Source organism: Gallus gallus, chromosome 4, assembly GCF_016699485.2.
Source record: "Gallus gallus isolate bGalGal1 chromosome 4, bGalGal1.mat.broiler.GRCg7b, whole genome shotgun sequence".
NCBI classification, from domain to species: domain Eukaryota; kingdom Metazoa; phylum Chordata; class Aves; order Galliformes; family Phasianidae; genus Gallus; species Gallus gallus.
In genome coordinates this window covers 29375983-29394543 of record NC_052535.1, presented here as the reverse complement: position 1 = coordinate 29394543, position 18561 = coordinate 29375983, and the positions used below count along the sequence as shown (strand labels likewise).

At 42.3% G+C, this 18561-nt stretch overlaps 1 protein-coding gene across 1 annotated transcript in view; it reads left to right on the top strand.

Annotated features, from left to right (window-relative positions):
• The window catches only part of RNF150 (ring finger protein 150), a 120215-nt gene that overhangs the window by 78477 nt on the left and 23177 nt on the right, over positions 1-18561 (top strand). Inside the window, exons 5-6 of the mRNA XM_003641153.6 lie at positions 3980-4076; positions 11040-11250. Of these exons, the coding sequence (XP_003641201.2) occupies positions 3980-4076; positions 11040-11250 (308 nt within the window). The remainder of the gene's footprint in view (positions 1-3979; positions 4077-11039; positions 11251-18561) is intronic.

Below are 18561 nucleotides of genomic sequence, written 5' to 3'. Positions count from 1 at the left end.
CACAGAGCAGGGCAGGAGGGATCCCAGGAGGCCACTTGCCTCGGGGTGCAGGGGCACTGGCTGCACACGTGTCGTTCTTGGGAGTTATTTTTCCAACACACTGCGGCCTCCAAGGATGAAGGCTCTGCAGACTCTCCCGGTAATTTATTACAGTGCTTTGCCACCCTGAGAGTGATGAAGCTTTTCCTATTGTGTAACCTGAATCTCACTTGCTGCAATTTAAACACATCATTGTGTCTCTTATCCCTAGGAGAGGTGAAGAGCAGTTTGTTTCCTTTCTGCTTATGGAAACCTTTGTCTTGCATGAGGATTTTTATGACATCTCTTCTCTCGCCTTTTTTCTCTCAACTAATCAATTACGGTCCTTCTCAGAATCTTCTCAACCCATCCAAACCAGCACAGTTTTGCAATGCATGTGATTGCGCACAACAGAAAATAAAAAAACATCTTTTCTGCAGCTATGGCTTCAATTATCAAAGCCGTGTTCCTAGCCTGTGTTGGAAACATCTTTCTTACCATCTCCCTCTATGGGTCATTAATTCTGAACTCAACCGTAATGCTTTTACCCTCTCCTTTGTGAAATTTGAATCAGGCAGAAACGCAGTTGAGCATTTCATGTCTTAGGGTGGCTGAAATATCATAGTTACACCCTCATCTTATTTTGTGCACATTCTTTCTTTACCTGGGTTTAGATGGTAAACTCATCAGGATGTTCATCAGTCAACAACTTCGTGACGCACTGGAACAGGTTGCCCAAGGAGGTTGTGGATGCCCCATCCCTGGAGGCATTCAAGGCCAGGCTGGATGTGGCTCTGAGCAGCCTGGTCTGGTGGTTGGTGACTCTGCACATAGCAGGGGGGTTGGAACTCTTTGATCATTGTGGTCCTTTTCAACCCAGGACATTCTATGATTCTGTGGTATAATTCTGTGCACAAAATGTTTAAGTGTTTGCTTGTAGATAATATGAGCTCTCAAACTGTATAATGTGGTGCAAATCTTTAAAAATGATTTTCAGTAGCATTCCATTTTTGTGTAGATTTTGTCAGATAATCAAGATCCTTCTGTTGTACATATTAAATCTAAAATTAATGGAGCCCTAATAACGTAGTATTGGGAGGTGCCAAATGACGTGATCTGTCATGTGTTTAAATTACTCAGCATCGGTAGGATTTCTTTTACAATATCATTGTTGAAGCCAACTTTAAAAATGCTAAACTTCAGTTTCTGAAGTCTTAAAGGCATGAAAATTCCAAGCTTTGGTGATTAACGAGCATTATGAAACACTGTAATATGAACCACAGCTTGACTGAAGCTTGCAAAGCTTGAACTTGAAAACCAAAGAGGACTTTCTAGTGTACAGTCAAAGGGCTTGACAGAAGCTACATTGTTGTTTGGGTTTTTTTATCCAAAACAGATTTTGTGGTTTTTTTTTTTCCAAGAGCAAAAATCTCAGGGTTTTTGTATTTGTATTTTGGCGCAATGTGTCTCACATCCATGCAGTTAAACATATGTGTTTATGGATGTGAGTACACAATTGAAGAGAACCGATTGCTATGAAGATTTGTGTGGTTTTTCATATAGCTCAAAAACAAGACGTACTTTCAGTACTCTGCATGAAATAATGCAGTTTCTGTAGATTAGGCTTTTGAATGTAAAATTGCATGTGTCATTGCACTTTGAATTGTTGAAAATGCTTGCCTGATGGTGCACTGGATGTCTCCCTCCTGGGATAAAAAGCAGAGTCATGCAGGACAGAGGTGGGAATTCGGTGCATCGTGCTTTTATCTGGTCAGGCAAGCCTTGTTTTGAAGGAGCGTTGTGAACTGCAGTAGCATTAGTAAAGTGATGGCTTAAACTTCAAGTACCACCATACTCCATTTGTGTTAATCACGTTGACATACAGGATCAGATGAGATGTGACAAAGTTTTGTATGGCAGCCAACTGATATAATTAGACAGGTCAAACTGCCAAGAACAGATCTGCCCTTTCCCATAGCTGTGTGAAGTCAGACCAAGTACAGCAAAGCGACAGTTTGCCACAAAGCTTTCTTTTTTTATTTTTTTAAACAAAGGAGTTGTCTCTCTTAGAAGCAGTGAGAAAAACATTGAGGAGAAAAGAATAAGAATGTGAGATTTCACATAGTTGTGGCTTTGAATTTCTAGCGTCATTAGGACTGAAGTCAGCTGGGACACCAGACGGTGTGGGCTGCCACGTGTTACGATGAACTATGGCTGCAAATCGATATAGAGGAAAGAGCAGCTCGGTGTCTTCCATCAGGCTGACAGGCTGCATGTATCTTGTTATGTGAGAGAGTCTGCGACAGGATACAGCAGCCGACCCATTCAGCTGAATGGGTACCACTTAAATATTTAAAATTATTTGGGTGCACTTAGTGATTCTGGCTTTCTCAGAGATTGCATTTCTTGCTGGAGGCTCGTGTGTGCTGCTGAGGCCCCACTCCAGGTGGCATGCTGGGCAGCTGTGACCTGTGCCCCCCTGCCAATACCTGGTGGCTTGGATGGCAAGCGGTGCGACTGGCTGTGACAGCAATCTCCAGCCTCTGCCTGCCTCTTCTCAAATGTGAAAGTTCAAACAGGCTGAAATGGGACTTTCAGGCTCTGCTAACTAAGATGTGAGACACCTGTTTACAGGCCTTAGGAAAGTTAGAGCTGATCTGCATGATATTTTAAAACAAGTCTTAGCATTCACCTCTTGGAGCACGTCTGCGTGTATTGATCTTCATATTACAAAATAAAATACTCTAAATTTTGCTTAGGCTGTCCATTGGTTAAAAAAGATTTTCCTACATGTCAGTGTAGTTTCTGAGGCTATGAATGTGGTAGGAAATTTTCCTCATTTTCTGCAGGAACGGGACAAGCTGAGGACAAACTATCCCAAGCCACAGAGCACTTTCGATAGGTAACAGGTGTGTTACATAAGCCAATGAAGTGCTACTGTCAGCCCAAATATGCCACCTGTAAATTGAGAGGAGAAAGGAGCAAGAGAGAGGAACTTCTCTGCCTTATGCTGAGCCCCAGCTGCTCTAATTGACCTCCTCACCAGTGTTTTTTAAATACTGAGCCCCATTTTCCTGCATTTTGTAACATCCATCCTCTATAACCACAAGATTACAGAATGTGCTCACAAGAGAAAATACAACTGTCAGATTCGTGCATTAAATATCTGCATGTTCCATCTCAGTGTCTGTCAGGCTAAGTTAGATAGTAACTTTTGAGTTCCTCTGCCTGGGTTATATATCTGGGTTATATATCTGTATGGTTTTTATATATATATATATATATATATAAAGCCATGGCCCCCAGCAGCCGTGAGTCTCAGGTAGTTGCTTAGTGGTCTCTTCAGATGAAGCATGGGTTTAGGATCAATCCCTTCAGGGCTGGATTTGTTTAGGAGCTCACTCCATTGGGTAAATTATAAAGAGCAGGGAAGTCAGGGACCATACTTCAAAAGACATCGTCCTGATTTTTCCATTTAAATGAGGATATGCTTATTTATTTATTCATTTCACTTGTTTTCCTTATGCCTATATCCTTAAAAATAATAGCAGGACCCCAGTGGCTTCATCTTTGTGTAATGTGTAATCAGATTTGTTTGCAGAACCATCAAGAAACTGTAATGCGATTTCATCTGTAGGAGGTTTTGTTTACTTGACGGTGTTTAACATCTAAAGAATATGTGTTTTGCTACTAATTTCTTGTATTTTTCCTAGTTCTCTAATTGTGTACATTTTCTTTTCCAAACTCAATCGAGTAATACTTTGCACGCATGCTTGACACACTGCAGAAATCACTGTAAAGCCTTGTCTGCAGAGGATGTAGTCTGGCAGTCCTTGCAGAAGTCACAAACCATACTATTTGAAAAGCTTGCACTTTACTGAATTCAGAAGAAGCGTCTGGTGCTAAGTGGTAAATAGTGCTATCGTGGATTTGAATTAAAATATCTTGTTTCTCATTGCAGGCATCTTTTTCACAAGTCCTGTGTAGACCCTTGGCTGCTAGACCATCGTACCTGCCCTATGTGTAAAATGAATATTTTAAAAGCTCTAGGGATCCCGGTAAGCACATCACAGGGGAGCTGTCTGGGGCAAAAGGGGAACACCAGCCACATGGGTGCATCCCCAGTCCTTTGCCTGTCTGCTCCCATCCTACTCTTCTGACCGTGTTATTGATGTGTTAATTAATTTACTAAGGATAATAGAAGCTGGTCTGGGCAGCTACCTCTCTCCTTCACCACACTTATGTTACCAAGGAAGAGTCTTTGTTGGATGTTGGGGTTCCATATGTCTGTTACTGCCCAGTTGGTGGAGCAAGGTATCATTTATGGTGTTCAGGTGGATCCGTGTTCTTTCATGTTGCTTTTATTTGTGTTTCAAATCAGGGCTGGATTTATTTTTATAATCCCACACTGAGTTCAGTTCTCAAAGCAGAAGATCTACAAATAAATTTTTCCCTGATCCACAGGTCGAGGACAGCTAATGGCTTATTCTAGGGAGGCAAATCTCTTTTCTGTCTGATTTGTCTTAAAGTTTACCTGTGGAAAGCTCTGTACTGCTAATTCCAATTAGGAAGATTTCTACCAGTAACTAAATATGGGGCAGACCACATGCCGTGTAAGAAATGGTTAAGCTCTTTGTTGTTTGGTACATTTAGATGTGGTTAGAATCAGTTAAAACAATTGATCCCTTTAGGTTGTATGTTTCCACTCAGATAGTGCATATCGTATCTGCCATACAGTTTCCTAACTGTAGTTATCGGAGATCAGGGGCTTATCCAGGAAGAGGTGAGTCACTTTCTCACAGTGTGTGAGCCTTACCACGTGTCAGTGAAGTTCAATACTGAAGGACTGCTGGTCAGTACATTAACAGGTGCTGTAGATAGCCTCCCCAGTTGGTGACATGCCAGTCGACAAATGAAAGAGTTATATAAAGTATAACAGATCATAAAAATGTATTAGGGAAGCCGATGCGGCCACTCCCCAAAAGATCTGTTTTGTGGATACAAGGGACAGGTTGTTGCAGAAAAAGCTTTATGGCACATGACAAAGTTTGTTTTTTACAGGAGGAGGCAAGTATGTTAATCAACATAACAGAATCCAAGCTAAAAATGCAGTGGAAAAATGACATAAAGCTTTGTAGTTAGCCTAACTCATCATTGCAGTTGGGATAATTTTTCTGCTATAAGTGTGTATTATCTTTGAAATAGTAAAAGATGAAAGATCAGTGCCATTCAGCATTGCTGTGTGCAGGTTTCAATACAGAATTTTTTCCCCAGGTTCCATATCACAGTTCATAGACCTACCAGTGAGCAGTTACCCAGGATTTCGATACCTCTTCTCTATACCTATCATACATCCCATGGCTTTATTCCATACTGTGCAACAGCGTGCAATTCCTGCTGTAAGGCCAGTCCGTTCCTCTTTTGGTATTTTTTGCTTCATTACTAATACAAGCAAATACAGACCTCCACTGAACTGCGGTGAGATGTTCTGGTCTTTCCAGAAAGTTCAGTACCTTCAGTCAGTATTTACATCCAGAAAGGACTCTCAGAGACCTCACTGACAGCTGCTGAAGGCCAGGCATGTCTACAAATCAGCCGCAGGTTATCTGAAGCTGGGTACATCAAGGGGAGGAAGAACGTGCCTAGGGGCCACGTGCGATAGTTTCTGTTGTCATGACTGGCTTTACTATACACAAACAGCTCTGTAGCAGCAGGTAAGGAGGCTGTGGATACCCCATCCCTGGAGGCATTCAAAGCCAGGCTGGATGTGGCTCTGGGCAGCCTGTTCTGGTGGTTGATGACCCTGCCCATGGCAGGGGGGTTGGAACTAGATGATCTTTATGGTCCTTTTCAACCCAGGCCATTCTCTGATTCTGTTAATTTCCAGGAATAATTTAAAGCACCATTGAGTTCACAAGGCCTTTGTTTTAGTTCTCACAGCTCCCAGTCTTGTTCTTTCTACACTGTGTGGCAGAAGGGGGGTCTGTTCTGTTTCCCTCAATGAGAGCTTCCCACATAGAGTTTCTGTGGAAATAACTACAGTTCTTGTATTTAAGGATACTGTTGTAACCCACATATACAACAAGGTCAAATGAAGATTTCAGTCAACTTCAGTACCAATCTCGTAACACTAAAACCAAGCGCTTGGATATTAATGTGCCAATAGCAGAGTTTGCACCGAAGAATTTATTTTCTTAGTTTCAGATAAAATCTCCCTGGCTTGTTCTAACACAACAAACTGAAAACAGCCCGCTCCATCGTTTGGACAAAGCATGCTGGCTTCCACCTACAGAAGCATTGGTTACATTTAGGGAGGGAGAGCCACATGTTAGCTTTACCCCTTGAAGTGAATTACAGTACGAGCGGTTGTCCATGGGAGCTGGGAGCAAATGGTGGCCTTCGTGTCAGGGCTTTCCTTTGGCTTGACTGCAAAGGAAACAGTCTGAGAGCCTCTGCTAACTTCAGGTTTAAATTCCTATACTGTTATCAGTTGGTGCTTTTCTGTTTTCACTGCCTTTTCTTTCTAAAAATCTTATTCCTCTCCTGCCTCATCTCCTGCCCTTGCTTCTCCTCTATGTAGCCCCCTCCTGCCCAGTGTTGCTGCCCATGCTCCCAGTCCCTGCTCAGCTCCCAGGACCTTTCTCCAGCTGCCCACAGACCCTGCGTCCTCACCCTTGTCCTTGCTGTGGGCAGCAGCTGAGGGTGGTCCAGGAGGACATCACTCCTGTGCGGTGCTTTGTGGTACCACGGGGAGCTTCCCAGCACCACAGAAAGCCCTCTAATCATCAGTCCCAAATAAGCCACCAGGCTCTATCAGCATTCATGAACTGATTTTTTCAGAGGCTCATAATTTATCTAGATGTCAGTAGGCTGTTGTTGGAAAATACGTTTCCCAGGAAGAAGCTGTAAAGCTCTAGGGCTTCTCAGCGAGAGGTGGCAAACATTTCTGTAGAGCGGATAAAGCAAAATGCCATTCCCTAACCACGTTCTTGAGTCTCACTGAGCCATCTTAGCTGAAATTTCCACGCAGAGAAAAGAAGCCTTAGGCAGGCAGCAGGCTCTGTTGGGAGGCTTGAGCGTAAATGGCCCAAATCCTTTGCAGACTTTTACAATGGGAGGAATGAGAAAGTCTTACCGTAGGCAGGCCTGATACCATTTTTTTTCCTGCCAACTGTGTGTTTGTCCTATGGTGGTTGTTAAAGAGCTGGCTTGTGCAACTTTGGATTGACCGTGCTTCATTTAGCAGGAAGAGCCAGGATTTTCCAGGAAGTGATTTTTTTTAAAAAAAAAGTTAAATATTTCAATTCAGTTCACATCTAAACTCTCCATTTAGGTTCTAACAAAGGCTTCAGATTGTCTGCCCTAAAACCAGGTTCTTCAGCTGCAATGAAGCACCGGAGTGACTGTGCTGATTTTCACAGTAGCTGAGCACCCAAACATCCCAGCTTTTCACTGGGGTACTCTGCAGCTCAGGAGGGCAATTAACTAAATATCTATCAGCAAACATTTGGTGTAACCTTTTCCACTGTCTCTGCTGGTGTAGCCAGCTCACAGACTTTGCTTCTTCTGGCTGTAATATTTTAAGTAAATTATCAGTGGAAGTGTCTTTCACTTTCAAAGACCTACACTGCTGTCGGGGTGATTGTATCACATAAAATAGTTTCCCTCTGCTTCTCCTTCCTTTCTGCAAATATCTGCTGGATATGCAGACAGCTGCGTTTTTGGCAGCGGATTGGGTGACTTGAAGCTATTCACTAAGAGCCTTAGCCAAGTGCTCAGAAGTCAATACAAAGCCTTCCCTTGACTGTAGTGGAATTGTGCCCTCAAAGCACTGACAAGAAGGGAATGAGTGAAACCAATATACCTAAACTGAGAAAATGTATCTGGGTCACTTTAACAGCAAAACCCATAATAAATTTTTTTTCAATCAGTACTTCATATCATTGATTTTATAGCATGCTGCTTCAATTTGGGGTGTTTTTCCAACTAGAATCGTTTGGGAGTAAAGGGATTAATTATATTGAGCAGTGTTGTTTTAGGTTCTTTAATGTTTGGTTTGGCTTTAAATTATAGTCCCCTGTTTTTAAAGGTTTAAAAGTTGGCAATAAAGCCCCGTTTTAGGAATAGCTGGAATCGAAGCAAAGGACAGCAACCAATCCCTTGAAAAACATTAGAAATATTTTTTTCTTGTAGTAGAAAAGAAAAACCAGGTCTTTTTTCTTTAAGATTCAGTGCCCTCAAAGCCGAGTCTCATTTAAAAATGAAATTATGAAGGCATTTGTTATAACTGCTAAGAGCGATGGAAAGAATGATAGATCCAGTGAATAACTCTGAATCCAAGTCCTACAGATAAATAATTGGTATTTCACTTAGGAAAGTACAAGTTCCGTGGGTTCCATGCAAGCTAGGTATATCTGAACGTGCCTTTATCCCAGCTGTGAGGAGCTCTCCCTGCCTGTGGATTAGGCTGGGGCCTGACCGTGGCAATTCTGATTTTTACCCCAGACTTCAGCTTGTGGATATCAGTCATCTGAGGACTGTGTGAAACTCCTGTCTTTTTCATCAGGGGCATCTGTGAAAAAATAGGCACGAGGTGGCAACAGTCAGACAGGGAGTGTATGGGAGAAGAGAAAACATGCGAAGTTCCTGATTCTGCAAAAAAAATGCCAGCATATGGTCACCTTCTGAGTTCAAAGGGATTACTCTTGTGCTTAAAGCTAAGCCTCTGTTTATGTTTTTGCTGTATATTTTGCTTAGTTTCTAGATGCCTGCTGTTGGGGACAGGCAGGTAGTGAGATTTTCAGAAACGCCTTCACACAGACATGTCCAATCCATGGCTGCACCCTGCCCTGCACCCACCAATATCCCATTCTGTGTTGTTGCTGTGCAATAGCTGGCAGCAGAGGGGCACTGTGACTAAACGGCATCTGACGTGGAAGTGGGTATGAAGCAAAGGTGTGTCGTTGAATTCCTCCTTGTGAAAAAAATGGCACCCACTGACATTCGTTGACACTTGCTGAACGTTTCTGGAGACCAAACGGTGGATGTGAGCACAGTGAGGCAGTGGGTGGTGCATTTCAGCAGTGGCAGCTGACATTGGGTCACCTCTGCTGGTGCAGATTTTGGTGAGCATGATATACAGCCTGTTGTTCGTTACTGGCAAAAATGCATAGCTAATGGTAGTGGCCATGTTGAAAAAGTATTTTGTAGCTGAGAAATTGGTCTATTAAATAGTGTTCTTATGTTCTTTGTATCTGTTGTCGTTTCCATGGGAATAAATAGGAGGCATTATTTCCAGAGCGACCTATGTATATGCTGCCCAAGACAGTCCCAGGCAAGCCAAAAGGTTGGACACGTATGCCTTAGCATGCGAGATACCTGAGCATAGCAAAAATCAAATTCACAGAGCAGAGTTCATCTCCTATGCCTTTAGCCCTCCAAGTGTTGAATTTCCAGTCTAGCAGTTTAAGGCCCCCTCTGTTTAATGGTAATCAGTAGGAAGGTAGAGGGGGCAGTTCATACCACTTACCTCTGAGGGGAAGAAATCACATGGCAAAATTACCTTCAGGTCATTTAAGTTAGAGGAAGCCTAAATGACTAATCCAGATTATCTGTCTGACTCCTGGACAATAAAGATAAATGAGAACAACTTAACTTTATACATTTCCTAACTGAGCAAGGTAGCTACATAACTGTAGCTCAACCTTGCAATGTCACTCCGTCATTTTAAAAGTTTTGTACCCTAACATAGTGTCTTTCAGTATCTTACGGTATATTTCTGAATTAGCCTTTTGTTTGTTTTTGCAGTGTATTAAAACTTCAAAACCCAGTTTTTGAAATAATTATGCCAAAATGTTTTCTCTGTGCCTTGGGGAGAACTAAGCCTTCTTATGTGGGCTGATGGCACAAGAATCTGTTTCCTCTTGGGAGTAAAAAGGCTCTTTCCCTCTATGTTTTTCACCATTGTTAATGGAGAGCTCCATAGTAGTCGCTGTTACATGAATGGGAGCCTCTGATCTTGAGCAGGTCTAGAGAAATCAAGGGCAGAAATTAGTCTGACTGCTTTAAGTGCTCAGCATGGACACAGTCTTACTGGACAAGCAATTCTTCCTGCCTTCCGCTGCTTACTTAAAATCTCAGTGTTCTTCCTGAATAGGTGCTCTCATGCCAAGGATGTAGCACAAAAGCTGCACAATACATTGCTTCCCTGTGGGCTCAGTGAAAATGCAAACACCTGGCTTGAAGAGCTTGGCTCGTTCTGTGCAAGTAGTCATGTTGACTATAAAATTGCAAAAGAGAAGAAATTACACAGAACTGGATTCCAGCCCTGGTGTCTGAATCACAAACCAAGGAAGAATCTGGACTGAGTCTTCAGTTTTCCAATATTGTTTGTTTGTTTATTTTCTCACCATTCTATTTATGTGGAAAATGTAGCATTAGCAAAGGGGACAATCTTGTGATTTTAAAATGCTTGTCTTATCAACAGCTTTGGCTTCTATTTTTGCACCTCACATATAGATGCGCCCACAGGCTGTTCCCATGAATTCCTATTCCTGGAAGCTCTGATATCCGCTCTATAAAATGTATATTTAGGGAAACGGTGATCATCTCCCTTCAGCTACTGTCTGTTTACATTCATAATCTGACTCAGCAGTCTGCCTGTGTTGAGCAGATCATAACGATAAGTGAACTACTTTTTCAATTTACACGTTCCCAAAAACCTCTCAGCATAAATAATGGTATTTAGAGACTGTGAATGGGAGTTTGGCAATGGATGTTTCTAGTGCATGCTTTGGGTCCCTCTTGTAGCAGATTATATCAAGCAAGCAAACTGTGCATGTTCATTCATCCTATGTTGCCATTTTCAATACTTGTTTGTAAGCACTTCTATGGGAATGGAGAAAGTGACAATAGGAGCGGCGGGCCTAAGAAAAAGTGAAAAAGCCTAGAAAAGTGGGAGCAGGTGAATTAAATGTTTTTATGAAGTAAAAGCTCCATTTTCTTCTTTCCCTTCCCGTTAGCCCAACGCAGACTGTATGGACGATATACCTCCAGACCTGGAAGCCTCCATAGGAGGACCGCCAACCAACCAGATAACAGGAGCCAGCGATATAACAGTGAACGAGAGCTCTGTAGCCCTGGATCCCCCGGTGCGGACTGTGGGAGTACTACAAGTAATCCAAGACGTAGACTCCTTTCCCCAGGCTGGGGAGGGTAACTTCACAACAAGCAGTAAGTTCCTCTTTCTGGCAGAATTTTGCACGGAAAGAAAGTTAGAAACCTGAATCACAAACCAATATTTAATGGGGGAAAAGTGGCCTTTGAGGGCTTTGATACTGGAGCAGTGGCTTTACGTTAAGCCCAGCGGAACTCCTCGAGGTAAGTAGTTAAAGATATCATGTCATTCTGCTGTACTGCAAACACTGTGTGTAGAGTTTGCCTGTGTGCAAATCCGTGTGTAGAATAACAAGCTTTAGTTGGAGTCCCATGCGTGGACAGAACAAGCTGTTTCGGTCAACACAAAGAAATACAAATTTATGGTTGTCTCCGGATATCTTATATGTGTCCTTTGGCCTGCCTTTCTTTGCTGGACTACATTCTGCCATATGGAAGTTGTTCTTACCTGCATATCATAAAATAGATAGTAAATGCAGCAATCACTTCTGCTGCCCTTGGTCAAGCAAAAAAAGGAAGTCAAATTCTGATATTTGCCTTTCCTTTTATCTTCTTATGTCAACTGGAGCTCATCTGGTTATTCACTCATTTTTGGTTTTCTCATTTTATAAGGCTTGATAGAGTTCCTGCACTTGAAAATTGGAGCATGTTGAAATAACACTGCCAATTCTTACTAAAAATGAGAATTTTGAATATTCTCAGTGGTTAGTTTTCACTTCTTCAAGGGCTGCCATTTCATCTAGTAACTCTCAAAATGTCTGCATGATTCTGTTCCTAAAAATGATGTTCCTTGTTGAAAATCTACCGACAGTTTTAAAAGAGTGATTGTCAGCTGCTTTCAATGAGGATTGTAGTAGACTAAAATTCTCATTTTGGGGTAAAATAGCAGATCAGTAGGAAATACGTATCTGTTTGATACCAGTTCTTCTGTTAGTATTGACAAGAATACTGTAGACAATCATCAGATATACTTGAAGGGAGTCAGAAGAATATGAAAATACAGGTTTGTGTATGGAGACCTGGGAAAGAAAAAAAAAAAAAGTCAAGCATTTTTACATATTAGTCTGGGCCTGAGTGCAAAGCCAAGCAATAGTATGATGTGTGAACGATGGAAGAGATATGAGGGGACTAGGCTGAAATGATCATGTTTTCCCTCATATCATAGCCAGTGTCATGGCAGTGAAATACTTGTGACCTTAGCCAAAGTGACCCAGAAGTGGATTTTTAATTTTTCTCCCTGTTGGTTCTGTACTTGTTTCAGTTTTGGTCCTTTTATGGTCAAAACCCTGAACAATCTGACAGGGTTATAGACACAGCTGTGACTTTCTCAAGCCTACTTAGATGCTGGCAAGGGCTGTTCAAAATGAGGTGTTATTTTTTTCCATTCAGTAATTGTTTTTAAAAACATTTTAGGCTGATTTAAACTGTGAAGGAGGGGTTTTACATCACAGTATCTCAATACTACTAAGACTGGGCTAGACTCTGGTTTCAGCTGTACCCCTGTAATGTTACTGAATCCAGCAACTCCCCTATCAGGTAATACCCTTTTCCCACTGTTCTTTACCAGGCCCAGTACTGAGGTAGGAAAGAGGGGACCTTTACACCAACAGCTGCATGGCCCACGCTGAGAAAAGCCAGCAGCCTGCTGTAAAACCCAGCACAGGGGGCAATCCATGCTTTTCATCCCAGGATCTTGGCGCACTGAGAAGCAGTTCTGCTGGTAATCAGCAGTTACAATGGTGTTGAGGCAGCCAGGGAGCACAAGAGCTCAGTAATGCTCCAGCCACTCTCTTCCCCTTTATGTTTGTTTCCGAAGTCTGTAGAAGGATAGGGTCAGTGCACACACATTTGTTCTTCATTGTCCAAGTTGCCAACTAAATAACTGTTTGAAAAACTTGCTTTGAGCCAGAGGAGCACAATAAGCATGTGGAGATGCTTTATTCTGCCTTCATGCCCTCCCTTTTTCCCGTAAGCTTTGATGTCACTGGGCAATAGTCACTAACACTAGGCAGTCCTGAGGACTGAAAGCAGGCTCCATGGACAAGGAACTTGCAGGAAAGCCAGTAGTCTGTCCGGGCACACAGCTGGCAGCAAACCATGGAGCTCACTCAACTGTCTTTAATATGTAGTCACGAATCTTCATTGGGATTTCTCATGTCAGTGGAGTACAGTACTTGTATATCAGTTGTAGGTGTGCAAGTTTACATGCTGTCATTACCACATCGCAAGCAGTGCAACTTGCAGTAGTTCCTAGAATCAGCCATTTGGTCTCTTTTTGTAGTGGATCTCCCAGCAAAGAAGAGCTTTTTGGCTGGAAGCTAGAAGCTGATTCCAGCAGTGATGGGAATTTGTCCCTCTGATTTGCGTATGTGGCTTTGTTGGTGTTCAGGCACTCTAAAAGGTAGAGCTTAGCATGACAGGCAGAGAAAAGGGAACATTTAGGACCACTGTATAGTTGTGGTGTGAGAACAAATGCTGACTAAATCAGAGGGCAACTTTAGGCTAAATAACTGGGTCACAGCTGTCATATAGTTGGGGCTTTGTAAGTGTTGTGTCAGTTTATTGTATTCAGGCATTATATTTCTCATTTCCAGAATCCTTATAGTTACACAACTTCTGAGCTCGCTGCATGTGCCCTTTCTGTGAACTGTCCTGCCTGGGAATTTATAAGTGCTGACACTGATTGCTCCTAGGAATCTTTGCTGAAGTTACTAGATTATGGCCTCTTTATATAGCACTGGTGATGGGAACACACTGCAAGGCTGAATTTGTGCTAGAAGTTTTTCTTCCTCTTGTTACTGAATCTCTGTTGACTGCCTCCAATGCAGTCTTGATGTGACACCCTTATGCCCAGCAGCATAAGCACCCATTCTTTCATCCCTTCATTTTCCTGGCAGAATTCAGTGGTCCAGGAGGTAATGGATTTGCTGCCTAATTTCCATTCATTTCTGCAATACTTTCTGCTTAACTGTCATTGCATCCCTTTGGCTTGTTGATTAATAATTCTGGTATTGTTTTCTTGGTTTGGGTTTAATTTTCCTTTCTGTGTTTCCAGTGAGCAATCAGAGCCAGAAGAGCTCCCACAGTGTGTCTGGAGGGAGGATATTTCCAGAGTACTGTTCACATCGGGTGAAATTCTGTCTCCATTGAAATCTGGTGGCAAAGCTCCCACCTTCTTCAGTGAGGCTAGTTTTTCATTTTTGGAACTCAGCCAGTGCTTTCTTTTTCATTTCTGTGTGTGTGCTCAGCAGACATTTCTCTCCCTCCCTTTTTTCTCCCCGTGTTCTACAATAGATAATGTCTTCCACAGGAATTTTGGCAATGTAGTGTGCTATGAACATCTGGCTGGCCTTCATCTGGAGGCCTGTCCCTATAGAGAGTTCCTTGCTAAACCAAGCATCTCCTCTGTGGTACCATTGAGCACTAAAATATGGACCAGCAATTGCTCTCAGCTGGTTTCTACCAACATCCAAGCCTTCAGCAAGTTCTTTAGAAATGTCTACAGACCAAATACTGTTCAGTGTTAAGTCTTAGTGACTGTTTGCTCTTTTTGCTGGGATTTTGTGCAGGATCTTGGGATAAGAGCTTGAAATGTGGAATTTCTGTTATCAGTTGCTGAAAATGGGGGGATGGAAAAATTTTTAAACTGGAATGGGGTAGAAAAAAAAGGAGGATGAAAAAAGCGTGTGGAATGCATAAAACCTCATCTCAGCTGAGTTTTCTGTTTTGACCTAATAGAGCAGGTCCAGAGGGCCGCAAAAATCATCAGAAGGCTGGAACACCTCCTATGAGGACAGGCTGAGGAAGCTGGGCTTGTGTAGCCTACTGAAGAGAAGGCTCTTGGGAGACCTTATAGCGGCCTTCCAGTAGCTGAAGAGGGCCTACAAGAAAGATAGGGATAGTCTCTTCAGCAGGGTGTGTAGTGCAAGGACACTATGGTGATGGGAAAGCAGCATCTAGGTATTTTAAAAGTTGTACGTCTGACACTTGAAAGAGGAAACCTAAATGTTCTTTTTTACATCTTTTATAGTACCCATGGTCGTTTGCTAATTACTGTAGTAGATAATGTCTTTGCTGTATGTTGATACTTTTTTCAATTTAGAGAAGCTGTTATGTTCTCTTCAGTGTGATGTTGTATGATACTATGTAAGGCCTCAGAAATCACACCTGCACTGTCTCTGCAGTTGGAGGAATATTCATAGATAGTTCTACTGCAAGCACGGGAGGGCATTTAGTATGGAAAAACACAATTTCTCCCCAACAGTAGCTTGTTGCCTGCAAAGTCCACTGGGTTTGGCAGGCTGTACGGCTGTGTGTGCAGTCTGGGAAATACCAGTAGTTTCTTTTCTACCTCCCATTTTGTTCCTTCCATGAAACCCTGGCAACATATAGCTCATCAGGACTGTTAGGACACCTTCAAGTCTCTCTGATAGCTCTTCATTAAATCTATTAATATAACTTCTCAAGTAATTATTTTGATCTGTGTATATCTAGAATGTCTTTCTGAAGAATAATCAGTCTTTGGAAGAGGATGAAAGTGCATGGTAAGAATCTGATCTGCTGTTGTCTTGCAACCACTTCACTGTTCTTCGTTGCTATTATTAGTGGTTTTTTTAAGCAGATGTAAAGGGGGAGGAAAAGGTGGAAAAATTCCCTAGCCACTAGTTAATACTGAAAGTTATTAACACTTGCATTAGCACTTAGCACAGTCCTTGAGACAGAATACTGATGGGACCTAGTTAAAGGCTGAGCAGATTGGGCCCCGTGTGCCTGGAGTATGACATAAGTCCTGGTGGCTCTATTAAAAGCTTGTGTGGATCTTGCACTAAATAGTTACCATGGACTGAATTCCAGTGAGCTGAGGTCCTAGATACATTTTGGGACTCATGCCACTGCCAGCATAGCATTGGTGGTTTGGAAGGCCAGTGGTGGTTTGAAAGGGTCACCAAGTAAGGCTTAACTGGCACTAAAAATGTGCCTTGGATTGTTACATATACCTCAGAAACTCATGCCAGGCTGTGTGCGTGAATAGTGAAGTTTTCCAGTTATAAAACTGCTCTTCTTTTCCATATGTTGAGATGTGAAGTGCAAAGTGTTTCTGTAGAGCAAACAGCAGAAAGAGTTGTTCAAAGAATGCTGTGAAACAAGAAATGAATTTAAAGTCTGGGTTTTTTTTTTTTTGTTTGATTTCACATCTGTTACGTACATTGGCACTCTATACAGAACTGAAATGAAACTGTTGGTTCCCAAATTGCCCTTCTTCCCCACAGACACACTAAGCTGTCCCTATGTCACAATCAAGGTGCAGGGTAGGTACATACAGTTGTGCCCCCATCTCTGCCTCTCAGACTCGTGCTTCCCTCCTGCGGAAACCAGGCGCAAGTGGCAGAGGAAGGACCTGGCCCAGACTTTGGTTCTGAAAGAGTCTGCCAGTCTTTAGCTAACAGTTTCAATATAATTGTAAGAAAAATCAACATCCCATCAGGTCTGTGAAATCCTGGGGTAACACATTTTTAAATTGCTGCAATAACAGTTCTGTGGCATCCCTGCAGCCAAGGTTGGGGAGGCTGGGGAGAAAATACTCTCCTTCAGTATGTCTGTCTCTGCATGCCAATGCTGTGGCAGTTACCACCTTGTTTCTCTGTCACAGATTACTTATTCCTGCCTCCGTGTTGCCCTTCTGTTGTGCAGCTACATTGTGAGCCCAATCCAGAAGCCAGCTGATGTTTTTTCTGGGTTATTTTCCATCTGGATCAGTTCCTTGATGCAGAAGTAGTTGTGCCAGTAAACAGGAGGAAAGAAATTTGGAGAGCAAGAGAAAAGAGGGCCATTTAAGCCAGTTTTCTCAACACTATTGCTAAAAGCAAGCACACTATCTCAGAAGTAGAGTGAGACCCTGTGCAGCTGTCTGTTTTGTCCAGAAATCAGGATAAACAAATAGGCAAAGTAAGCATGATGTTTCAGTTGTATACAAGCATTTTGTTAATGGCTGCTGAATATGAAAGACATGAGAGATTTATCATGTTGTGATGAAACTCAGTAAGGAAAACTGCCATTCTAAAGGCTATGATGGCACATGGAATTGTCCCTGCAAATACCATTTCCAAGTGCTCTGACTGTGCATTAAATGTGAATGGGGAAAAGGGGATCTGCAGACTGGGATCAGGCTCAACATAACTTTATATCTTTCTTTATACTTCGCCATCTCTAATGTACAGCTAGATAAAGCACTGAACAACAGTATATGTAAAGCAAACAGTGTAGAGTAAAATACAAATCTGAACTGTAGTCAGAGACCAGATCACTTAATACTAACTGTTCTCTTTGAGATATACTTGGAGAATGAAAGCCTTGCTTTGCAGGGGATGTTCAGCATCGTGCATGCAGTCTGCTTGATTATTTAGGATTCAGTCTCACATCTCTAATGTCTGTGGAGTTTTTGTTCTCATTAGTTTTTACACAAAAGCCTCCACTGAAATCATCAGGAAGTACTGTTTAAGATGCAGTGTGCTGCAGATATTCTGAATCTTTTTCTGACCATTTCAGGATCAAAGACAAATAGGAGACACAAGGAATGAGCCTGAATCAGCATCTGAAAGTGAGAGTTAAGAAATCAGACTAAGCAGCAGGCAGGCAAGCAGAGAAAAGACAGGATTCCAGGGCCAGTCCTGCTGGTTGCTGCTGTTATTTCAGGCAGATAAACAAAGGAAAATTAGTACTTGACTGTATTGTGCCAGCCTCAGAGACCCCTAGAGTCAGGGTCCACTACAGCATTCATTATTATACACAAAGAGGAATGGATGAAGCCACTTATGAGACATTCACAATTAATACAGAGCAAACAAATGTAATAAATGTAGTGTGAAAAGAAAGACAGTGAAAAGCAAACTGTGCCTATGGGAGGGTGAAGACTTGAGGCTGAGCTACTGGAGGTGCTCATAGAAAGGACTGCCACATTTGCTACAGTCATCATCGATTCTGCTTGCATGTTCTCCTGTTCTGGTTGCATTGCTTCCTGATGGAGCGTCCCTTTGCTTCAGTGCTCCCACAGTGTCTTAAGGAGTTGCAAGCTGACTCAAATGAAGAAGTAAGCCAGGCAAGAGTTGTACTGATGTGCTGTTTTCAGTCACTGGTGTTTTCTCCTTATTCCTCTAGGCTAGTCTCTGAACAAGTGCCAAGGGCAATATCCTGAGGAATGTATTCAGTATGTACTCAGTGTGGTGCACAGTGGCATCAGGGCTGCAGTAATGGGCTCCTGAAGTGGCCAGCGAATATATGATGGAATATCCTCACAACTCATCCTGTTTATTATGACTATCTTTTACAAGTTGCCAATACCTTTGACTGTTCTTTTCCTATTTAACTCAT